The sequence below is a fragment of the Artemia franciscana genome, chromosome 1 (genome assembly GCF_032884065.1).
Source record: "Artemia franciscana chromosome 1, ASM3288406v1, whole genome shotgun sequence".
In the NCBI taxonomy this organism is placed as follows: Eukaryota; Metazoa; Arthropoda; class Branchiopoda; order Anostraca; family Artemiidae; genus Artemia; species Artemia franciscana.
The window spans coordinates 40071330-40097391 of record NC_088863.1 but is presented as its reverse complement, the minus strand read 5'-3'; the positions used below and the strand labels follow the sequence as shown (position 1 = coordinate 40097391).

General features: G+C 35.9%; 1 protein-coding gene across 3 annotated transcripts in view; it reads left to right on the top strand.

Annotated features, from left to right (window-relative positions):
* The first annotated feature begins 1899 nt into the window (after positions 1-1899).
* The window catches only part of LOC136029520 (BAR/IMD domain-containing adapter protein 2-like), a 178836-nt gene continuing 154673 nt past the window's right edge, over positions 1900-26062 (top strand). For all 3 annotated transcript variants that reach the window (XM_065707976.1, XM_065707986.1, XM_065707995.1), the window contains exons 1-2: positions 1900-2059; positions 12298-12373. In XM_065707976.1, the coding sequence (XP_065564048.1) occupies positions 2015-2059; positions 12298-12373 (121 nt within the window). In that variant the 5' untranslated portion in view covers positions 1900-2014. The remainder of the gene's footprint in view (positions 2060-12297; positions 12374-26062) is intronic.

Here is a 26062-nt window from a genome sequence, read left to right as displayed (position 1 = left end):
CTTTTTCTTTTTTCCCAGGGATGATCGTATCGACCCAGTGGTCCTAGAGTATCACGAAAGGGCTCATTCTAACGGAAATTAAAAGTTCTAGTGCCCTTTTTAGGTGACCAAAAAATTGGAGGCCACCTAGGCTCCCTCCCACCATCATTTTTTTTCTCAAATTCACGGGATCAAAATTATGAGATAGCCATTTTGTTCAGCATAGTCGAAAAACCTAATAATTATGTGTTTTTGGGACGACTTAATCCCCCACAGTCCCCAGGGGAGGGGCTGCAAGTTACAAATCTTGACAATTGTTTACATATAGTAATGGTTATTGGGAAGTCTCCAGACATTTTCAGGGGTTTTTCGCGTTGAGGGAGGGGTATTGGGGGTTACGTCGGAGGATCTTTCCATGGAGGAATTTATAATAAGGGAAGCGAATTTCCGTGAAGGGGTCGCTGGATTTTCTAGCATTGCTAAAAAAAAAACAATGAGATTTTTTTTTTAGCTGGAAATAAGGAGCAGCATTAAAACCTAAAACGAACAGAAATTATTACGCATATAAGAGGGTTCTTCTCTTCCACAATTCCTTGCTCTTTAAGCTGAAGTATTTTTAGTAATTTCAACTATTTATTCTACGGCCTTTGTGATTCAGGGGTCATTCTTAAATAAATGGGACAAAATTAAAGCTTTAGTTTAAAGAGTGAGGTATTGACGAGGGGGTGAACCCCCTCATATACGTAATAAAAATAGACAAATATAGAAGTTCGTTACATAGGATAATTCGTAAGTTATGTGTATTTATTCCTAATAAAAACTTTCGCAAAAAAATAAAAGTTCTAGTTGCCTTTTTAAGTAACCGAAAATTGGAAATCCTCTCCCACCCCCTCTTTTTTATCAAAATCGTCCGATCAAAACTAAGAGAAAGCCATTTAGCCGAAAAAAAATTAATATGCAAATTTTGTTAATTATTCGTGTGCTGTGAGTTAAAATCAAAACGTATATTAATTCAAAAACGTTCAGAAATTAAACAAAATAAAAGTTTTTTTAAGTGCAAGTAAGGAGCGAAATTAAAACTTAAAACGAACAGAAATTATTCCATATATGAAAGGGGTTGTCCCTTTCTCAACGCTTCGCCCTTTACGCTAAAGTTTTTTATTGTTTTAAAAAATAGAATTGTGAGAGAGTCAAACTTTAGCGTAAAGAGCGGGGCGTTCAGGAGGGGACAACCCCTTTCATATACAGAATAATTTCTGTTCATTTTAAGTTTTAATGTCTCGCCTTACTTACAGTGATAAAAGCTTGTTTTTTTATTTAATTTCACAATTGTTAAATTAAATAAAACGCTCTTCATTGTTTGGATTTGTGAACTGTTTGAAAATTGAACAGGGTTATTGATATGCGATCAAACAGTTCGTGGTAACGAACTGTATTTAATGGTAACGAACTGTATTTTATTTAATCATCTAAAGGCAACAATAATTAGCACTATTCATTCTTTGCTCCTTTTGGTGAATGAAAACTTGCTCCGCTTTTTCTAACGAGGTATCGTGATAGTCTCCGCAAAAACCCAAGGATATCTACTGATATGAACCTTTTTAATTTACATCTATTATTTTTGTGAATTTAATTATACAGGATGAAAAATTAGCGCAAGGTCGTGTTTATTCCTGTTATTTTTCAATAATCGCTCGAAAAATACAATGCTCATACCTGAATTCATAATAGTCATAAAGTAATCAAAGTCATCCACGTAATTAGACTACAGCTTCACAATTTAAGTCAGGCCTAATATTTGTCAATACCGTCTAAATATTATTTATCCGCCCTCGTGCTTCGATAACTAGCCTTGAATCAAATCAATCTTTTGCAGAAGAACATGACAATATATCAAATGCTCATTCGATATTTGTCTGTTTTACGGACCGCTTCCGATTCTCTCTTAGCGCAAGACTCCAACCTAAAAAAGGAAAGTATTTTCTGAACAGTTGACAAGAGTCAGTGTCTTATATTAGTTTGAAATAACTGGAAGATGGAAAGTGAGGAAGATTTCAAATTTGTAGACGCCGTTTATAAGGTGAATTTTTCCTTCTTTTCCTATACTTATTTTTCTTTCTTTAGTGAATCGATGCAATGGTGTCCATATGACCGGGATTCAGTCCTCCCTCCCTGCAAATCGCAAAGTACACAAAAGTGCAGCTTTCTAAGCAAATAAATAACAAGTGTCAGCCTACAATTGGCGGCTATTGTGAAGAAAAAGTGTTAAGAAAACGATTCTTACTTCATTATACGCAAACAAGTTTAGTTATTACACTTTGAAGGCATTTCCACCATACTTTAGCACTAACACCAACTCCCCCCCCCTAATGCGCAAATAAATAGCCCTGTTTATATATTTTCCAAGTATTTTTCCATGGGTCGCTCATATTTCAACCGGTGTACCGGTGTATCGACACTGACAAAATCAAGAAACGGAAAAAACACTTATCAAATATGTAATTTGGGCTATATAGTTGCATATTAGGGGAGGGAACTGTGAAGCACAGTAAAGTGCCTTCAAAATGTGTTAATTACAATTTTTTGTATATTTTACAGTTTGTGGTAAGGAACTGTAAGGCGTGACCCAGCCAAAAGTAACTGAAACTCTAAAAAAACGGGATTTTGATAAAAATGGATAAATCACAAGAATTGGATTCTTATACTGTTTCCAAATTCCCCCTCCCCCCAAAACGGTGCCCCTGTCCAAAGCAACAACCCTGAGAAAATGAACTTTCCAGGGTAAATTAGCAATAATTCAAATACAAAATTATTTTAATTTGTCTTACTTTTTCTTTGGCAATTGAATTTTACATTGGAGATACTCCGGGAAATTATCTGGGAGAAATTTGTAGCATGGTTGAAACTGTCTGTGAGATTTTTCTGGTGGAGAGGGGATTTTCCTGAGGAGAAATTATTCACAGAGGAATTATCAGCAAGAGAAATTATAGGAGACTTTTCCGTGAGCGAAAATTTCCACTGGGGGTGGGGGTGATTCTGGGAACAAATTTCCATGGAGGGGATTTCCGGCATAAATCGAAAAACTATCAGAAGTAAAATAAAAATAAAACATTTTTTCAAATGAAAATAGGCTAAAGTGTATTTTTCAAGCAGGATTGTCCGCTGGAAGTTTTCGGGCGGGGGAGGGGAATTTTTAGCGAGGATGGAATTTTCCAGGGGGTGTTTTACATGGAAGTAACTTTACAAGGAGAATTTTTTCGGGGGATTTTCCGTGGAGGAAGGTGGCGGATTTCCCAGCATTACTTGGAAAACTATCAGAGATTGAACTAAAAAAGCAAGTTTTTTTAACTGAAATTAAGGAGCAATATCAAAACTGAAAACGAACGGAACTTATTTTGTAAATGAGGAGACTATTCCCTCCTTAATACCTTGCTTTACGCTAAAGTTTGACTTTTTGTCCCAGTTGTTTAAGAACGACTCCTGAAACACAGGGGCCGCTTAATTACGATAAGAAGCTTTTTAAAGTAGCAAAAACTTAAACATAAAAAGCGAGGTATTGAGGAGTGGTAGCATTCCAAGCATTCTCCATAGCCCCCCCCCCAATTGAGGCTTTTAACATCCTGGAATTATTAAACGTAATTTAATCTGTGTTTTAGTCTATGAAGTGGTAAGAACATAAAAAAGGTAATGTTTTTGAGCGCAACAAATCAAGCATATTGAATATTTTGTTATTGTTTCTTAAGCGAAAATCTGGTATCAATGTGATATTTTAGTCTTGAATTCTTCGGTAAAGCACTAACAGTTACATATTTCAACGCGCGCTACACTGGCATTATCTTAGGACTTGATCCTCCTGTACCTTTAGAGGCACCCAGGGCGTCAAAGAAGAGTGTTTAACCTCCGGCACATGCAAAAAATCCTTAAAGTGTCTTTGTTATCCAAGGGTAAACGTGTCCTGCTAAAACAACTTCGTACAATTTCTGCTTACAGTAAGCTATAGAAATTCTTTTCATTTGTTAGTTTTCCTGGTTAATCTCTTTTGTCAAGTTTGACGGAACTTTTGCAGAAACCTTTGGGATTTGCTTTTAAAGTTACTTTACGACTCTCCTGATTGATGCAAGGAAGCCATGGAGGAATAAAAGTTTGTTCCATACCTTAAAGAACAAAATCAACTATATGAATTAGATAATTCCCAAGTTACTTGAAGCGCTATTTTTGTAACAGACTTAACTTGAAGTTATAAAGTAAAAATATCATACTTTAGAAATATTTATTCGAAATGTGTAGTTTACGTTCAATACAATTTAGTGTTAGGAGATATGCCTCTCAATTATTTCTATGAAACTTTAAAGATTTAGTCTACCTTATGACTGTTCAAATTTTCTTTTTGGTAGTACTTCGTTTAAAAAGCTAAACTTTAAAAAGTTTAAAAAGCTAACTCTCAAAAAGCTAACTTACCTCAATTTATTCAATTTAATATCTAAAATATCACATTGAAGTGAAGCGTTGAACTTACTCCTGCATATTATGTGAACAATAATAGTTTGCCACACCAACCTTTAAGAAAGGGGTGTATTCTACAAGGAAAAGGTTAAACATACCTGGCATTTGCATAAGATGCAACTGCCGGTTAGCTACAATTGCGAGTGTAACTAAGGTAGCCCAGCTATAACTTAATCTTTAAAAATAAAACGTATATTGTAGTAAAAGCCGCTTTTACAATTTTGGTTTTGCAAGTATGAATATTATAGGCTTAAGTTTTGTCTGGCTCAAAATCGTCAGCACATTACCTAAAAATCCTAAATAGAAGTCAAACAGAAACTGAGCGACATATTTTCGACTGTTAGTTTAATAACACTCTGAATAATGATGAATAACGTAGCCATCTCATTCTATTTTCCTTTCTGTTTCCGAGTTTAGTTTTCCTCTTTGTTTTTGTTGCCGAAGAGTAAAGGAAAGTTTTCCCATCAGACCAAAGAATGGAGGGTACACAATTACAGTTGTTAGAGAAAAGAATAAAATTATTCTGTTTCCTATTTTTTCGTTAGAATGATAAGTTGATGGACAGCCCTTAAGAGACAGTAACAAAAACTTTCAAGAATCCTTTATAGTTTTTTCATATTTACTTGGGACCGCTTGCACAAAGGAAAAAAAGTCTTTCTTTAGTTCAAGAGTTTTAATTAGGATTTTTACTGCACTTTCAATAGTGGCATTGACCGTGTGATGTAATGCAAGTTTCGTTTGTTGCTGACAAAGTTGGTTCTTTTCAATAAGTAATTAAAAAAAAAAATTAGACCAGACAAGTTTTCCAAAGAAAGTAAAGAGCTCCATTAACCCAAGAATGAGCAAAAATTAAGTCAAATAATCTTCCAAGCGTAAAACTACTACAAATCACTACCAATAAATAAATGAAACTTAAAACAAATAGAAATTGCAATAAATAGCCGAGTCAAACTCAAAACGAACAAAATTAGGATGAGTAGGACGGATCACCCCCATGCCTTCTCAAGACCAGAACACAATCTGCGCTTTACTGGAAAAGTGTCTGAGAGGGAGTTAGTTGTCCTTCAATCCCTTTTGACTATCAGATTCCTTTGGGAGGGGAGGCATCCACCCTCCGATCGCTTTGAATCTTAAAAATGGCACTAGAACTTACGATTAACAATCCAATGAGCCTCTTCCGAAATTTATACGATCCTCCTTTTTGTATATACCTTATATGCCCCCAGGACATATCTTACAACCCTTGGCCTGAGGGGTGTGGGGCGGGGCGTCATCCTCAAATACATAATTTTTGGACCTTTCAACTAAGTTGAACAAAATGACTATCCAAAAATTTTGATTGGACGTGTTTAGGCAAATGGTGGGCGTGGGAGGGGGGTTAGCTGCCCTCCAATCACTTTTGACTATTAAAAGAGCACTAGCCCTTTCAGTTTCCAATCCATTAAGATTTTTTTTTCGAATTTTCTACGACGGCAAATGGTCATCTCAAAATTTCTATCAGATACATTTCGGGAAAATACGAGATGTAAAGGGGGGTATTTATCCTCCGATCTCACTAAATCTTAAAAAGGGCACTAGAACATCTGATTTCCAATCAAATAAGACCATTCCAGAATTATTACAAATCACTCCTTCTGTATATAACATTGCCTCCTCATCAACGCCCCGCTCTTTACGCTAAAGTTTTTTACTGTTTTAAAAAGTAGAGTGAAGAGAAAGAGTCAAGATGAGGAGGCAGCCCCTTTGATATACGAAGTAATTGCTGTTCGTTTTAAGTTTTAATGTCGCTCCTTAGTTTCAGTTAAAAAAAAAACTTTTTTTTTTATTTAATCAAATATAGAGGTTAAGTCAGTACTCTCATTTCGAAGTGTCTTTGCTTTATTAATTTAAAATAAACTTTCCGAAAAAGAAGGTTTTTTTTTTTAAAGTAAAGGCCGTATTAAACTTATTATAGGAAGAAATAGAAACCTGCAATAGTTCAAACTCAAAACAACCAGGACTAACTATTAAGGAATAAATTAAACCCAAAACGAACAGAAATTAAATAAACAATCATAGGAAAAAAACATACAACAGATGCTAATATAAATGAATAAATAAATCTCGAAACGAGTAAGTTAAATGTTCAAATCAAGCTTAAAACAAACAGAAGGATTTTGCTATTAAGGCATAAGTGAAACCCAAAACGAACAGAAACTAAATAAACAATCATAGCAAACATACAAACAATGGGTATTAATATAAATAAGTAAATAAATCTTAAAATGAGTGAAACTTAAATTTAATATGCAAATCCAGTTTGAAACGTAAACAAATCTCTACAAAGAAGAGTTTGGGTTTTACTTCCTTCTTTCACTGTAAAAGTCCAAAACTTACTGCGTCATTTTCGCTTTACTGAAAACTATATGTGTCTTGAACAGTCTTGAAAAATACAAATAAAATCAAACTGAATGTTTAATATATAATGCTAATAATTGTTGAAGGATCATCAGTTCAAGATTTTATTTCACTGTAATTTATTTTCATTTTCAATGCTGCAATAACTGGAAAATAAAATATTTGTAATATAATTCGTTTTAAGTGAAGCGCCAATGACGTAGCAGGCTTTAGATTTTTACAGCTAGTGAAGGGGGCAGTAGGCAAACTCTTGTTTGCAGTGAAGCTATATTTATCTTGAACAGTCTTGAAAAGAACTAGTGAAATTAAACTAAATATGTGATATATAATGATATTAATTGCTGAATGCTCATCAGTTCAAAATTTAATCTTACTGTAATTTTTATGTTCATTTTCAATATTGTAACAAGTACAAAAGAAAGTAATCGTAATATAATTCGTTTTCAATAAAGTGCTAATGGCGTAGTAGGTGTTAGGCTTTTATAGTGAAAGGAGGAGGCAAAACCCAAACTCTTCCTTGTAGAGATTTTTGTTTGTTTCAAGCTTGATTTGCATATTCAATGCTTGTTTTAAGATTTATTTACTCGTTTATATTAATAACTATTGTGTGCTTGTTTGCTATGATTGTCTATTTAATTTCTGTTCGTTTTGGGTTTCATTTATGCCTCAATAAAAAAAAAAATTGTGTTTGTTTTGAGCTTGATTTGCATATTCAACTTAAGCTTTGCTCGTTTTGAAATTTATTTATTCATTTATATTAGTTGCCTACCTGTTGCATGTTGTTTTTTTTGCTATGATTGTTTATTTAATATCTGTTCATTTTGGGTTTCATTTATTTTTTAATAGTTACTTCCGGTTGTTTTGAGTTTGAGTTATTGTGGGTTTCTGATCTTAAGTTTAATATCCTTTACTTTTCTTTAGAAAACTTCTTTTTCGGGAAGTTTTTTCTTAATTAATTTCTGTTTGTCTTTGGTTGCCAAAGTTTCAAGCTTTGCAAAATTCCCTATTTCAAAACATTTCTTTTAATTCCAAAATAAATTAACAGTTTTGGTATGAATTAATAAATTAAACTGAATGTTGGATATATAATAAAATTAATTGATGAATGGTCACCAGATCAAGATTTTGTTTCGCCTGGGTCTGTTTTTAAGCTTTAACGCCTTTATACTCAAGCGTTTTTGCGATATTTTAGGGAAAATCCCGAAAAGTTCAGGAATAGTGAAAGCCACAGGGCCTAGGGGGCCTTTGGTAAATTCTGGTCTGGTTTCACTGTAATTTTCATTTTATTTTCACTGTTTTAATAAGAACAAAAGAAAATATTTGCAAAATAGTTCCTTTAGTAAAGCGTCAAATACATAGCAGGCCTTATACTTTTACCCTTAGAGTAACGGGCAACAAACACTCTTGTTCAAATACTCTTGTACTCTTGTTTGTAGTGAAGACACCATTCAGTAGAAGTACAAAACCTCCACTCCCTGGAAACAACTGCGGTCTAATAACCAATCCTTAATTCAACACTATTCATTAGAAGTACATAACCCTTACTCCCTGAAGACGACCGTGGTCTAACAACCAATCCTTAATCCAATTCTCATTTGTCTTTGAATTCTGTTTTCCCAATTATTACAATAAAAAAAAGGTAAACTAACCTTGCAGCCAGTTAAGTAAGATAATGATACTTTTACAGTTTGGGAAACAGGCAATAGCCATACTATTGTTTGTAGTGAAGACACCAACCATAAGAAGTGCATAACCCCAATTCTTTCGGAAGAAATTGGGGAAATGACTTTCGAAAGTTTTTTTCATTAATTTTTGTTCGTTTCTCGATTGCAAAAAGTTTCAAGCTTTTAAAAAAACTTCTTATTTCAAAATAAGATTTTTTTTCAACATCAAACTTTCATCAAAGTATCAATAGTAGCATCAAAGCAACAATATCAAAGCATCAAAGTAAAGAAAGGATCAAAGCTAACAAGGTATCAAAGTAACAATAAGCAACTTGCACAACTTACAGCCCTTGCACCGTAAATCGAAGTTACCCCGTTAATCATTAAATCCAAGCATCAAAGTAAAAAAAAGTATGAAAGTAACAATAATCAAGTTCCATAGCTCAGAGCCATTTCCCCGGGGCTGGGTGGGGTCAACCCTGGAAGCATAGTCATTTCGCCTTTGAACTGTTTTGAACAAAATGGCCATCTCCAAATTTTACCGGATGCCCTCTGGGAGAGTGGGGCATGGACTAGATGGTCATTAATTACTTTTGACTTTTAAAAAAAGGCTAGAAGTTTCAGTTTCCGATCGAATGAGCCCCCTCCGAAGTTAATGCGACCACCCCTTCCACAGAACCTTATATTCTAATAATGGATAGCTTAAGTAAGTTACAATCCTTGCCCCAGAGGCTAGGGAAGATTTTATTTGGAGAAAAAAGGCACAAGGGTGTGGGGCTTGTTACTTTTTGGTCACTTTCCATTCTTAAAAACTTACAACATGCATAAGTTACAATTCTTATCCCGGGTGCTATGGAGGATGTCTTAACCCCTAATTTATATTAACTTGAATTTTGGACTATTTTGAAAAAATAGCTATCTCAAAATTTTTATCGGAAGCATTTGAGAAAAAGGTCTTGGGGGAGTAGATACCCTCCGATGAATCTTTATGACTCTTAAAAAGTAACTAGCAATTTCCCTTTCCAATCAAACGAGCCATTTCTGAAGTTTGTTCGACAACCCCTTACATAAAACCTTATATGTCGTCGGGCATAGCTTAAAATACTTGCTTCCGGACTCGGGGGAAAACTTGATCCCGAAGTTTTTGTTATCTTATCGTTGGACTATTTCAAACGAACTAACTACCTCAAAACTTTCATTTGATGGATTTGAAGAAAAGAGGGTGTTTGTGTCAGGTGGGGGGGGGGGGGGTAGATGCCTTCCATTAACTTTTGACTCACAAAAAGGTAATTTGAACTTTCAATCTCCAATCAAATGAGACACCTTTGAAGTTTATATGACGACCCCTTACACGACTTACACCCCGTACACAAAAACCTTATACGCCTCCGGGGCATAACTTCAAACACCTGCACCGGGCTCTAGGGGGCTGTGTCAACCTCGGAGTTTTCGTTATCTGATGTTTGAACTATTTGAAAAAATGGATATCTCAAAATTTGTATCGGATGGGTTTGGGGGAAAAGGGCTAGGGGGCTAGTTGCCCTTGGATCTCTTTTGACTCTTAAAAATGAATTAGAACTTTCAATTTCCAATCAAATGAGCCCTCACCGAATTTTATACGAGCATCCCTTCATAATAACCATATATGCCCCCAGAGCATAATTTACAACGCCTGTCCCCGGTTCTGGGGGGGGGGGTGTTGCATCGACACCGGAGATTTTCTTATCTTACCTCTGAACTATTTTTAACAAAATTGTGATCTCAAATTTTTTTATATGATGGGCTTTGGGGAAAAGGGCGTGGAGGGGCTAGTTGCCCTTAGATCTCTTTTGACTCTTAAAAAGTGAACTAGAACTTTTATTGTCCAATCAAATAAGCCCTCTCTGAAGTTTATACGAGCATCTCTTTCATAAGAACTATATGCCCCATGGATATAACTTACAACGGCTAGCCCTGACCCTGGAGGATTGTGTCGACACGGGAGATTTTTTTATCTGACCTTTGAACTGTTTAAAAAGATGGCTATCGCAAAATTTGTATCGGATAGATATGAAAAAAGGCATGGGAGGACTAGTTCCTTTTCGATTTCTTTTGACTCTAAAAAAGTGAACTAAAGCTTTCAATTTCCACTCAAATGAGCCCTCCCTGAACTTTTTACGAGCGTCCCTTCCATAAGAATCGTACAAATCCCGAGGGCATAACTTACAACGCCTGCTCCCAGGCCATGGGGGGCTGTATCGCAACCGGAGTTTTTCTGATCTGACCATTGAACTATTTTTAACAAAATGTCTATCTCTAAATTTTTATCGGACGGGTTTGGGGAAAAGGGCTTAGGGGGGGGGGCTATTTACCTTTGGATCTCTTTTGACTCTTAAAAAGGGAACTAGATCTTCCAATTCCTAATCAAATGACCCTTCTCTGAAGTTTCATAAGAAACTTTCAAAAGAACCATATATGCCTTTTATAAGAACCATATATGCTCCCAGAACATAACTTATAACGCCTTCCCTGGGCCTTGGGGGGAGGGGGGTTGTGTCGACACCTGGGTTTTGTTATGTGACCTTTCAACTATTTTTAACAAAATGGCCTTCTCAAAATTTTTATCAGATGCATTTGGGGGGAACAGGGGTGTGGAGGGGGGGGGGTCTATTTACCCTCCAATCTCTTTAAATCTCAAAAACTGCAATAGAGTTTTCAAATTCCAATCAAATGAGCCCTCTCTGAAGTTTATACGAGCACCCTTTCCATAAGAACCATAAATACTCGCAGGACATAACTCCTGCCACCGGGCCTTAGGGGGTTGTGTCGACACCTGAGTTTTGTTATCTGACCGTTCCACTATCTTTAACAAAATGGCCTTCTCAAAATTTTCATTGGATGCATTTGGGGAAAAATAAGTGTGGGGGGGGGCTACCTCCAATCTCTTTTGAATCTCAAAAACTAAATTACAGCTTTCAATTTCCAATCAAATGAGCCCTCTCTGAAGTTTTTACGAGTATCCCTTCCATATGAACCATAAATGGCACCAGGGCATATCTTACAACGCCTGCCCCTGGGCCTAGGGTGGTTGTCTCGACACCGGAGTCTTTGTTATCTGACCCTTCAATTATTTTTAACAAAATGATTTTCTCAAAATTTTCATCGGATACTTTTGGGAAAAAGGGCGTAGGAGGGCCTAGTGGCCCTTCTATCACCTTTGACTCTTAAAAAGAGCACTAAAATTTACGATTTCCAATCGAATGGGTCCCCTCCAAAGTTTATTCGACGAACCCTTCCATGTAGATTACCTCTGGGGAAAATTATAACTAAATGACAAAACGTTGGCGCCGTATGGCCTGTATATAGGCAACACTATAGCGTTGCCTCTGATTTCTTGTCATTTGACCCTTCATGCAACTTCAATTCTGCTACCTACTTTACTCATTTTCTCTTGATTCTACCTCTTTCTTGTTTTCCGCGTCAACCTAGGTTAAAAAATAAATCTTGCAATAGGGTCTTTTAAAATCAACATCTTTTAACTAACAAACAAAAACCTTCAATATGTTCCTGTAGAGAAAAGGTGTGATTCTTAATTAAGGGGAAAATGAGTATTGGCAAGAACACTTAATTTCAAGTTCGTTGATGCCCCTACTTTTGACGTTGATCTCCATGCATGATGGATATGATTCAAAAACATGTAACCTGTTCATAAAAATTAAAAAATGTCTAATTTATTTTTCTATTTTTACGCCTGATTTTTTTATTTTTATTCCAGAACATATTGGATAAGTTTAACCCCGGAGCAAAGCAGTTGATTTCGGCTGGAAAAGCGTATTTGAAAGCACTTCATGGTAAGCTTTTCACTATTTGCATAGCGTTTCCAGCTCCCTTTCCAATAGCTTCTCATTCATCTGCATTTATTTTCTTACGAGAAAAGGTTTTTCTAGCTTTTACTAAGAGTCGTAGAAACTATCGACCTATATAACAAAGTTATGTTTCCTTTTGAATAGGGATCTTAAAAGTTTTATGCAAATAACACCAGGAAGAATATTCTCAAAAAGGGACAATATTTTTTCTTCTTATCCCTATTGATTGTTATGAACTGCAAATATATTCCCCCGCAGTCTTCAAATCATGTCAAGATTTAGTTTATTCCCTTTATTGAAGTTTCATTTTTTGTTTGAAAATCTGGTGGGAAAGAGGGAATATCATCAAATTTTTTATGTTCTTTAAGGAAGTTAAAATTTCTTTGAATAATAGTTTTTTAATTTAATACTTTTGAGTAAAAAGTTTTCCTTCAACCATGCAAAATCTTAGAACTGACACAAATGGCTCTAAGACACCCTTATAAACAAGTTTTATATAAAGTTTTAAATAAAAAAAACAAGATTTTTTAACTGCAAGTAAGGATCGACATTAAAACTTAAAACGAACAAAAATTATTCCGTATATGAAAGGGGTTGTCCCCTCCTCAAAGCACCGCTCTTTACGCTAAAGTTTGACTCTTTCTCACAACTCTACTTTTTAAAACAATAAAAAACCTTAGTTTAAAGAGCGAGTCGTTGAGGAGTGGACAACCCCTTTCATATACGGAATAATTTCTGTTCGTTATAAGTTTTAATGTCGCTCCTTACTTATAGTTAAAAAAAACTTGTTTCTTATTTGTGCATATTGATTTTTTGTTGGCTAAATGGCTTTCTCATTGTTTTGATCGGAGATTCTGATAAAAAAAAGGGGTGGGGGAGGAGGCCTTGTTGCCACCCAATTTTTGGCTACTTAAAAAGGTAACTAGAACTTTACGAACTTTTTTATTTGTAATAAATATACGTAACTTACAAGCTAACTTACGTAACGAACTCCTTAATTCTCCCACTCTTAAGGAATTGGGACAAAGTTTAAGCTTTAGTGTAAAGAGCGAGGTATTGACGAGGGGACAAACCCCCTCATATGCGCAATAAAAACATACAAATATAGAAGTTCGTTACGTAAGTTAATTCGTAAGTTACGTATATTTTTTACTAATGAAAACGTTCGTAAAAATCAGAAGTTCTAGTTGCCTTTTTAAGTAATCGATAAATTGGAGGGTAACTAGGCCTCCTCCCTCGCTTTTTTTTTCTCAAAATTTTCCGATTAAAGCTATGAAGAAGCCATTTAGCCAAAAAAAAATTACTATGCAAATTTCGTCATAATTATTTATGTGTGGAGAGCCAAGATCAAAACATGCATTAATTCAAAAACGTCCAGAAATTAAAGAAAAAAAACAAGTTTTTCTTAACTGAAAGTAAGGAGCGACATTAAAACTGAAAACGAACAGAAATTACTTCGTATATGAAAGGGGCTTTTCCTCCTCAACGCCCCACTCTTTACGCTAAAGTTTTTTCCTGTTTTAAAAAGTAGAGTTAATAGAAAGAGTCAAACTTTAGCGTAAAGAGCGGGGCGTTGAGGAGGAAACTCAACGCCCCTTACTTTCAGTTAAGAAAAACTTTTTTTTATTTAATCTCTTATAGTGTTCACGATTTGCTACAATCTTAGAGTAACCGAGCATCAGCTTATCACTAATGTCTTTGACAACACGAGATGGGAGAGCATTCATAAAATCGCAAACTGTTATGCCAAGCCAGCGAAACGATTTAACAGGGGGATACTAAAACCACCGCAGTAAAGTGATTCTGAACAATTGTTACCGTTGAAAACAAGAAACTTGCACTTGTCAATATTTAGGTACAGGCCGATATCGCGGAAAGCAGAAGTAACTGACTTCACTGAACGGGCAAGACCAGACTCAGTTTGACTAATCAGAAGAAGTTTATCCGCATAAGCCAGATACGAGCTATCAGATGGTCCCAGTAGGTACGTAGTTGATGTTTTTGATAGCCCATCTTCAATACAAGCATTGAAACTATTTGGAGAAAGAACTCCCGCTTTTGTTACTCCGTAACGAATAGGGGTATGACCAAAATAAGAATTATCTAATGACTTAAGGCGAAGGTAAGAATGGGAGTACCAAAAACGAAGCCCGTGAATTACTGACAGATTTATTCCTCTCTGGCATAACGCTGTCCATGCTTGAGTATGACAAACTCTGTCAAATGCTTTAGACAAGTCTAGGGTTGCGAAATGAAGTACGCGACGAGTGCGAATGACATCTTTTACCAAAGAAGTCAAAGCACGGAGCATGCTGACAGCCTACCGCCAGATCTAAAACTAAATTGATTATCATCATTTAGAGCAAGCTCAGTGATATAAGGTAGCCGGAGGCATTCAAAAAGCTTGCTAAGAGTTCATGCTACCGTTATGGGCCTTTAAGAACTGCAAGATACCGGTTTTTTTCCTTTTTTTAGAAGTGACGTGACACTACCGCATAAGAACGAATTGGAGACACAAGAACTACTAAAACACATTTGAAAAAAAAGAAGTTGGAGATGAGATACCAGTCCAAAAGAATTAGGAACAAAATTCAAAACACTAATCTCATCAAGATCCAAAGATTTTGATTTTAATCCCTTAATACCTTTAACAATAGCCGACTTTTCAACTGGAATCACATGTCTCTGACCTAAACGTGACGGCAAATTTTTTTCGCGCAAACGTGAAATGTTCGATCCATGATGGACGAGGTATAACATCACTAGAACTTGTATCCAGAAACTTGGCAGAATTTATCACTTTTCGCCACTCACTATTACTTTTCGGAAAAGTTTCACCGGAGTAACGAACGGCGCGAAGATGGCGCTTATATTCGAGTTTCGTCTTTTGTTTTAGATCGAACACAGTACCCCGAGAAGGTCAACCACAGGCAGACCAGATTCTTAACCAGAATTTGGCCTTATTCTTGATTTTTTTTTTCAGCATAGGATCAAGATAAGATAAGATTTATTCATCACGAAACACACATACAATATTACATTTTACTATTTCCCCAAACGCTCTTTGACCTGTAAAAAAGGGGAAAATGAACGAGCCACTTACTCAGAGAAGAAAAAAAAATAATCACTTACTCACAGAGAGAAGAGCAAAAAGGAGAAGAGAGGAAAATATAAATAAAATGAAAAAGTATAGAAAACAAAACTAAATAGACTAATAGATTGAATAGACTAAATTAATTGTGTAGATCTGTAGATAAAATAGACTCCAATGAAATAATAAGGAAATATATATATGCATACATACACGCAAATACACATATAAAAAGAGATAAAATAATTTCTAAGAAGCCAATGAATTTTTAATAATTTTTTTTGAACAAACCGAATGAGTGGCACCTTCGAGCTGATTCGGGCAACTTATTCCGTACAATATAACTCGCAATTAAAGGATTAAAGTCTGACCTTACACAAGGAGTAAAAGGAACTTGAATATGATTTTCGGTATTGCGAAGATTATAATTATTCTGATCAGAGGTGAAAGATGGCTGAACACTTAGGGGACGGGGGAGGTCACCATGAAGCTGAGAAAAAGTAAAACATGCACACGAAAGAATATACAGTGACTCGAGATCAAGTAATGGGATAACTCTTGAACGGTTAGTTTCCTCAATGAGGTTTCTAGATTTATTATAAACCTCAGAAAGTGGTTTTAACAGTGAAGGAAAGGTTGACATCCATACTATTGGACAGTAGGAAACGTAAGATCGGATCAAGGAGTGAAAAAGGATTTCCAAAATTGATCCAGGGAAAATATGTTTGAGTTTCTTTAAAATACCGAGACTCCTGCATATCTTCATTTTAATCAAATCAATGTGACGCTTGAAAGACAAGTTTTCATCAACAAGAATGCCCAAAAAACGAACATATCGATCTTTAGATCTGTGAATTATCCCATTTGGCTGATGAATTTCTGATAACTTGGGATAAATCTGTGAAACATGCGAAAATATCAAAAAATTGGATTTTGAATAATTTAGGGTAAGAAAGTTAGCATCAAGCCATGAAATTACTCTCTCAAACAAGTATTCCAAGTTTAATCGAAGCTCGGATTCACAGTTCCCCGAAGTGCCGAGTGTGCTATCATCAGCAAAACAAACAAGGACATCAGAAGATGGCGAACTATAGCTGGCACTATGGGCAAGGGAAGGTTTAGGATGACAGAGTCTACAGCAATGAATAGGTTTCTGCTTTTTTACTGCGTAAAAAAGATCGTTTATATAAATCAAAAATAGCACTGGCCCTAAAACTGATCCCTGAGGGCGCCAAAATTCACTTGTGATTGACAGAAATTAAATTGTGGATTGACAGAAATTAACCTATCATTCAAATAAGATTGAAACCAAGAAAATACATTACCCCTAATGCCAAAATGAGACATCTTCGATAGAAGAATTTCATGGGTTAAGGAATCGAATGCCTTGCGAATATCCAGGAATATAGCAGCCGGAATTAATCCCGAATCCAATTCAGAATGTATAAAATTCAAAAGGGTCATACAGGCATGCTCAGTGGAGTGCTTCATTCGGAAACCAAATTGAAAATCATGAAGAAACTCTTTAGATTTTAGAAATTTAAGCAGACGAGAAAGCATAGCCTTTTCGAAGATTTTGCTAAATACTGATAAAATTGAAATTGGTCGATAATTTGCTGGATCATTTCTTGGTCCACCTTGATACAGAACAATAATCCGAGCACGCTTAAGAGGATCTGGAAAAACCCCATATTTAAATGAAAGATTAACAAGTTTTGTAAGAGGCACAACTATTGAAGGAAGAATAGATTTAACTACCTTAGTAGGAATAGAATCTGGCCCAGATGAAGATGAGTCTTTCAAGCCATTAACAATTTTAGTAATTTCAATTTCGGTTACTGGCTCTAGAAACATAGACTTAACACAAGACGGCCCGAGGTAAGATCTAAAGTCCGACTTAGACCGAGATAAAGTAGCTGTGGAAGCGATACTATTACCAATACTATGGGAAAATGATCGGAGATATCAGTAACTAAAATTGAGTTTTCCTTCAAGCAAAGCGTAGAGAAGATATTGTCAATCAAAGAAGCTGTAACATTAGTTACTCGTGTGGGGATGGATGTAGTTGGTAGAGTTCTTGCGGCAAGTATGGTTGAAAGAAAATCAACTGAAGCCGAAGAATTTGAATCCATCAAATTTATATTATAGTCACCCATTATGATTAACTGACACGGACGTTTCAATATTATGTCAAGTATTTCCTCAAGATTCCGAAGAAACAACGAAACCGCGCCACTAGGAGAACGATAAATATTGCCTATGATTAGATCAATACCATTAACTCTAATTTCTATAAATTGTGACTCAAAGATACCTTCAAAATTCCTTGATAAGTTATCCCGTAAGCAATAATGCAAATTACTAGATATATACATGGCAAGACCTCCTTTAGCCATCTTGCAGCGGTTTATATGTTCCATTTTGTAGCCATGGATATCCAATAGCATTTCATTGCCAGAATCCAAAAATGTCTCGCACAAACCAACAACATCAGGCTGTCCATCCGAAACTATTTGTCTTAAATTATCTGTTGACGAGGAAAGACCCTGAATGTTAAGCTGAAGTGCAGTCAGAGAATAATTTCCTTTGGTAACCTCCTCTCCCCCCAATTCCGAAACATATTTACTATTACAAACAGGGTTTGTATTAGTCAGGTTTTGATTAACCTGACCCGCAGAATTATTCACAATACTAATTAGATCAAAAGGATTATTTTCAAGCTCGCAAAGGCGTCTCTCACGACTTAAAATATTGACAAAAGCAGGTTTTACTTGGAGTCCATTTAAATCACCAGATGAACAAAAAAGAATCTTTACCTAAATCTATTACGAAAGAAAAACCTGTCAAAGGATTATAAACACACAAAAAATTAATAGCACAGAAGGTACTATTGGGATGAACCATGAGCATGAAAAAAAAAAAATAAAAAAAAATAAATAAATAAATGAAACGAAATAAAAAGAAACTGTAAAAAAGAATGACTTAGGAAAGGATACGCATCAAGAAAATATTAACCAGTCACATACTAATACATTCATGCAAATAATTTATTTTGCGTATACGAGTTTCACCAGTAACTTTGGCTAGAATTTGACCATGATCAGACCAAACACTTCTTGGGCCAAAGGTGCTGCGAGCCGCGTTTAATAGATCCCGACGCTTTTTAGTTACGTTTTCTAAAACAAATACACCTGACTTTGCCAACTTACTTTTTGCTGCAAACACTTTACGAGCAGTCGGCTTGCTTTATACATGAGATAATGTCACCGTAATAGTAATTCAAATCAGCACGAGCATTGTCAATAGTGGGGTACGCGTCTGTGCAAAGAAGATGGAAAGGGACACACACGGTGGACAGTAGAGCTCCAATTGTAGCAAGGTAAAGAGGTATGTTCGCACTAGACCAATCACGTTTTTCAAAGCTCTTTTGCGACAGTGATGGTTGGTTCGAGTAATAAATGATCATAATATCTCTCATCTTCATCGAAATGTACTGCTGAAGCTAATAATGAAGGAGAGCAGATACAGTGGTACAAATTTGAGACAGAACCACTACAGTGGATATATGTAAAACTGAGGTCTGTCGTTAGGACCTTAAATACTGAGAGTAGACACTGAAAAAGCGCTTCCACATGTGTCGCGAAACGTTAATGTCACAGTTTAGGTCACCTATAAGCACCCACTAGTATGCCAGATGCTCAATACTAGATGTGAGAGTCTTTAATGTGCTGCAGGCATTCGCATAACTGGAGAAAGAAGAATTCATCATCACCATCAGATTCAACGTATCAGAGAACCCTACTGTAGAGGTTTCAAGCTCTTATCTACAAAATGGGGAATTTTGTGTTTTTTGCCATAAAAGAGATCACGGATGCGTGTTAATTTTTTTTTGTCTAGGGGTAATCGTATCAACACAGTGGTCCTAGAATATTGCAAAAGGGCTCATTCTAACGAAAATTAAAAGTTCTAGTGCCCTTTTTTAGCGGTCAAAAAGTTGGAGGGAACCTAGGCCCCCTCCCATGTTAATTTTTTCCCGAAGTAACCCGATCAAAATTTTGAGATGGCCAGTTTTCTCAGCATAGTTAAAATCGAATAACTATGTCTTCGAGGATGACTTAACCCCCCGTAGTCCCCGGGGCTGCAAGTTGTGAACTTTGTCCACTGTTTATATATAGTATTAGTTATTGAGAAGTATACAGACGTTTCCAGGGGGATTTTTCTGTTGGTTGGGGGGGAGGGTCTGGAGAGAAGGTTACGTGGGATGATCTTTTCATGGAAGAATTTTTTATGGGGAAGGGAATTTTCCATGTAGAGGTAGCCGGATTTCCCAGTATTATTGAAAGAACGATCAGAAATTAAATAGAAAAAAAAAGTTTTTTTTCAACTAGAAATAAGGAGTAACTCCAAAATTTAAAACGAACAGAAATTGTTAAGTATATGAAGGGGTTCGCCCCCTCATCAATACCTCGCTCTTTACGCTAAAGTTTTCTTAGAGCTTTCATAAGAGCTATTTATTCTAATTAAACCTTTTGTGATTCAGAGATCATTCATAAAGAACTGGAACAAAATTCGAACTTTAGCGTAAAGAGCGAGGTATTAACGAGGGGTGAACCCCCTTATATACGTAATAAAAACATACGAATATAGAAGTTCGTTCCGAAAGTTAATTCGTAAGTTCCGTTTGTTTATTACTAATAAAAACGTTCATAAATTAAAAGTTCTATTGTCCTTTTTTTCCCAAAATCGTCCGATCAGAATTTTTAGAAAGCCATTCAGGCAATAAAGATGAAATTAAAATTAGAATTTCGTTTTAATTATTCATGCACGGTGAGCCAAATTCAAAACCTATATTTATTCAAAAACGTTCAGAAAATAAAAAAAGAGGTTTTTTAACTGAAAGTAAGGAACGGCATTAAAAATTTTAAACGAACAGAAATTATTTCTTATATGAAAAGGGCTGTCTCCTCCTCAATGCCTCGCTCTTTACGCCAAAGTTTGACTCTTTATCACTACTCTACTTTTTGAAACAACAAAAAAGTTATTAGAATAAATGCTTTTCGTTTTGGGTTTTAATGTCGCTCCTTGCTTTCAGTAAAAAAACTGTTTTTTTTTTTCTTTAATTTCATAATATAAAAGGCTGGTGTCTTCAATTACTCGCAGCAATACCAATATCACAAAACCATGTCTTTTATGTGTTTTTTTTTTCTTTCTTCTGACTAAGCTGAGATGAACTTCCATGATTCATAAATAGTTGGTTGAGCTGAAACGAACGTCTATGATCCGTAAATCGTCGTTAAATAATAGATTGAGGTGAAAGAAACATCTGTGGTCCCTAAATCGTCCCAGCGGTGAGCGTGCGGGTGAATATGGCGAACCTTAAGTGTAAGTTAAATAAAAGAAACATGTTCTTTCAACTGAAAGTAAGGAGCAATATTAAAACTTAAAACGAACAGAAATTATTACGAATAGGAAAACGGTTGCCCCCTCCTCAACACCTCGCTTTTTACGCTAAAGTTGTTTTTAGTTCTTTTAAAAGAGCTTCTTATTGTTGTAATTAAAGGACCCATTATTTCAGGACTCGTTCTGAAAGAATCATAAAATTCAAACTTTAGCGTTAAGAGTATGGCGTTGAGGAGGGGACAACCTCCTTCATATACATAATAATTTCTGTTAGTTGTAAGTTTTAATGTAGCTCTTTACTTTCAGTTGAAGGAACTTGTTTGTCGTATTTCATTTCTCAACATTTTTTTTTAAAAAGGACAAATCCGCCTCCCCAGGGATATATCATCTAGACAATTCAATCCTGGTAAAAAATTTATCCCGGACACTTACCCGTAACAACTCTACGCGTAAATTTGAGATGGAAAAGAGAAAGCAAGATATACAAAAATAATTTTTGTTTAGGATTTCTGGAAAATTCCCTCAGTGTAAAATTTCCCCTGGCAAGTTCACCACCTGGAAACTTACCTCCCCATGGAAAACTCCCCTTGAAAAAAAAAACAGCAGAAAATTCTCTCTCTCCCCACCCAAAAATGTATGAATACTCCCCAATAACAAATACTATGCGTGAACAATGGGCAAATTTTATAAAATACTACCTGTTGGGGTGGCGTTTCGCGCCACCCCAACACCTAGTTGGTGGGGGCGCTTCGCGCCCCCCCCCCAAGCCCCCCCGGGCGCGCGCAAGTCTTTACGCGCCATATTAGTTACGCGCCATTGTAGTTGTGTCCCTGTGTCCCACCTGTGAATATAGATAGATATGTATATATTTTTAACTACGTAAAACTTGCGAATGTACAACATTCTTGGCTGTCCCATTGTCTGTGCATATAAATAGATTGTCAGGTTTACCGACTCTTGAACATGCAACATATAATTGTCCATGGGAAAAACAATCTGTATTCAGATCTATACCTCATTATTCTAATGATTGCCCTTGAGCTTTGTTGATGGTGATTGCTAATCGAACATTCCCTGTGTCCCTGTCGTCATTTATATATCCCCCTGTGCCCCCCGGCGTCCCCGTTGTTGTTGTTTCCCTGTGTAGCGGTCATCATTTGTGTCCACCCCAACACCTAGTTGGTGGGGCGCTTCGCGCCCCCCCCAAGCCACCCCGCGCGCGTAAGTCGTTACGCGCCATATTAGTTACGTGCCATTGTAGTTGTGTCCCTGTGTCACACCTGTGAATAGAGATAGATATATATATATATATATATATATATATATATATATATATATATATATATATATATATATATATATATATATATATATATATATATGTTTTTAACTACGTAAAACATGCGAATATACAACATTCTTCGCTGCCCCATTGTCTGTGCATATAAATAGATTGTCAGGTTTACTGACTCTTGAACATGCAACATATAATTGTCCATGGGAAAAACTATCCGTATTCAGATCTATACCTCATTATTCTAATGATGTGTCCCTGTGTCCCGGTCGTCATTTATATTCCCTGTGTCCCGGTCGTCATTTGTGTCCCGGTATCCCAGTTTGTAATTTCTCTTTGAGTGTCCCGGTCGTCATTTATATTCCCTGTGTCCCGGTCGTCATTTGTGTCCCGGTCTGTAATTTCTATTCGAACAATCCCTGTGTCCCGGTCGTCATTTATATATCCCGCCTGTGCCCCCGGCGTCCCCGTTGTAGTTGTGTCCCTATGTCCCGGTCGTCATTTATATTCCCTGTGTCCCGGTCGTGATTTGCGTCCGGGTGTCCCAGTCTTTAATTTCTCTTTGAGGTTCCCGGTCGTCATTTATATTCCCTGTGTCCCGGTCGTCATTTGTGTCCCGGTGTCCCGGTATGTAATTTCATCAGTTAACAAACATGACGTCAGTCGACAAACAACTTCATGACGCATACAGCTCAATCCTTATAATGACATCAGTCGACAAACATGACGTCAGTCGACACACAAACTTGACGTCACTCGACACACACACACACACACAGACAACTTATTTATATATATATATATACTAGCTGTTGGGGTGGCGCTTCGCGCCCCCCCCAAGCCCCCCCGCGCGCGTAAGTCGTTACGCGCCATAATAGTTACGCGCCATTGTAGTTGTGTCCCTATGTCCCACCTGTGAATATAGATATATATATATGGTTTTAACTACGTAAAACTTGCGAATATACAACATTCTTTGCTGTCCCATTGTCTTTGCATATAAATAGATTGTCAGGTTTACCGACTCTTGAACATGCAACATATAATGGTCCATGGGAAAACAATCTGTATTCAGATCTATACCTCATGATTCTAATGATTGCCCTTGAGCTTTGTTGATGGTGATTGCTAATCGACCATTCCCTGTCCCGGTGTCCCGGTCGTCATTTACATCCCCCTGTTTCCCCCGGTGTCCCCGTTGTAGTTGTGTCCCTGTGTCCCGGTCGTCATTTATATTCCCTGTGTCCCGGGTCCCGGTCATCATTTGTATCCCGGTGTCCCGGTCTGTATATACATTCGTTTTTTAGTTTTGTTTTTCTCCTTTATTTTTTTCCTTTTTTTTTCTTTTTTAGCTTATTTAGATTTTTAGATTTTTTAGTTTTTTTTATTAGTTTTTAGTTTTTATTTCTTTTTAGTTTTTTTGTCCCGGTCGTCATTTATATCCCCCTGTTTCCCCCGGTGTCCCCGTTGTAGTTGTGTCCCTGTGTCCCGGTCGTTATTTATATTCCCTGTGTCCCGGTCGTCATTTGTATCCCGGTGTACCGGTCTGTATATACATTCGTTTTTTAGTTTTGTTTTTCTCCTTTATTTTTTTCCTTTTTTTTTCTTTTTTAGTTTATTTAGATTTTTAGATTTTTTAGTTTTTTTATTAGTTTTTAGTTTTTTTTTCTTTTTAGTTTTTTTGTAGTTTTTACCTTCTTTTTAGTTTTGTTAATTTTTTTTTTTACTTGTGTCCTGGTCGTCATTTATACTCCCTGTGTCCCGGTGCTTTGTTGTGTCCCGGTGCTTTGTTGATTGCTAATCGAACATTCCTTTTGTCCTGGTCGCTTTCTCTTTGAGTGTCGTCATTTATTTTTTTCTTTTTTAGTTCTTTTAGTTTTTACCTTTTTTAGTTTTTTTTTAGTTTTTAGTTTTTTTAGTTTTTTACCTTTTTTTAGTTTTTTTAGTTTTTTTAGTTTTTTAGCTTTTTTATTTTTTTTATTAGTTTTTAGTTTTTTTGTAGTTTTTGCCTTTTTTTTAGTTTTTTTAGTTTTTTAGCTTTTTTATTAGTTTTTAGTTTTTTTTGTAGTTTTTGCCTTTTTTTAGTTTTTTTAGTTTTTTAGCTTTTTTATTTTTTTTATTAGTTTTTAGTTTTTTTTGTAGTTTTTGCCTTTTTTTAGTTTTTTCAGTTTTGACGTCACCTGATCCAGTTTTTTCAGGTGACGTCACCTGATCCACGATCCACAGATCCACAGACAACTTATTTTTATATATATAGATAGTTTTTTTTTTTTACTTATGTCCTGGTCGTCATTTATACTCCCTGTGTCCCGGTGCTTTGTTGATTGCTAATCGAACATTCCTTTTGTCCTGGTCGCTTTCTCTTTGAGTGTCGTCATTTATTAGTTTTTTCCTTTTTTTTAGTTTTTTTTTATTTTTTATTTTTTTTAGTTTTTTACCTTTTTTTAGTTTTTTTAGTTTTTTTAGTTTTTTAGCTTTTTTACTTTTTTTATTAGTTTTTAGTTTTTTTTTGTAGTTTTTGCCTTTTTTTAGTTTTTTCAGTTTTTTTTTTAGTTTTTTATTGGTTTTTACCTTTATAGTTTTTTTAGTTTTTTAGCTTTTTTATTTTTTTTATTAGTTTTTAGTTTTTTTTGTAGTTTTTGCCTTTTTTTAGTTTTTTCAGTTTTGACGTCACCTAATCCAGTTTTTTCAGGTGACGTCACCTGACACATCCATCCATCCATCCACAGACAGACAACTTATTTTTATATATATAGATATATATATATATATATATATATATATATATATATATATATATATATATATATATATATATATATATATATATAGATAGACCTTTCCTCTGCGGCTGTGGGGGGTTATGTTATATCCAAAGGCTTAGTTATTGGACGTTTAAACTAAGATGAAGAAAATGGATATCTTAAAATTTTGATCGGACGGTATTGGAGAAAGGGGCGTGGGCCTAGTCGACCTCCAACACTTTTGGTCGCTAAACAAGAGCTAAGAGGTCATATGGCACTTGTGACCAGGTCCGAAGAGCCAACAGCTCATATGGCATGTGCTCTAGCAAAATTCTAAGAATCAGTAGGTTGATTTAAAAGGAAAATCAGAGGCTCAATCCCTGTTGGGAGTTAAAATGAGAGCTCTGAGAAACGAGATCCTTCTAAATATCAAAATTCATTAAGATCCGATCACCCACTCGTAAGTTAAAAACACCTAATTTTTTCTAATTTTTCTTCTCCCTTCTATCCCCAGATGGTCGAAAGGGGAAAACGACTTTATCAAGTCATTTTGTGCAGGTTCCTGACGCGCCTATTAATTTTCATCGTCCTAGCACGTCCAAAAGCACCGAACTCGCCAAAGCACTAGACCCCCCTAACTCCCCCAAAGAGAGCGGATCCAGTCCGGTTACGTCAATCATGTATCTACGACATTGGCTGATTCTACCCACCGAGTTTCATCCCGATCTTCCCACTCTATGCGTTTTCCAAGATTTCTGGTTTCCCCATCGAACTCCCCCAATATCACCAGATCTGGTTGAGATTTAAAATAAGAACTCTGAGACATGAGTTCCTTACAAATATCAAATTTCATTAAGATCCGGCCACCTCTTTTTAAGTTAAAAATATCTCAATTTTCAATGAGTCTAATTGTTCCGAATTTACAACCCCCCAACTCCCACAAAGAGAGGTGATTTAGTCCGGTTATGCCAATCACGTTTCTAGGACTATTTTTTTATTTTTCCCACCAAGTTTAATCCCGATCTCTCCACTCTAAGTGTTTTCCGAGATTTACCGTTTCCCCCTCCAACTCTCTCAATATCACCGGATACGGTCGGGATTTAAAATAAGAGCTCTGAGACAGGAGGTCCTTCTAAATATCAAAT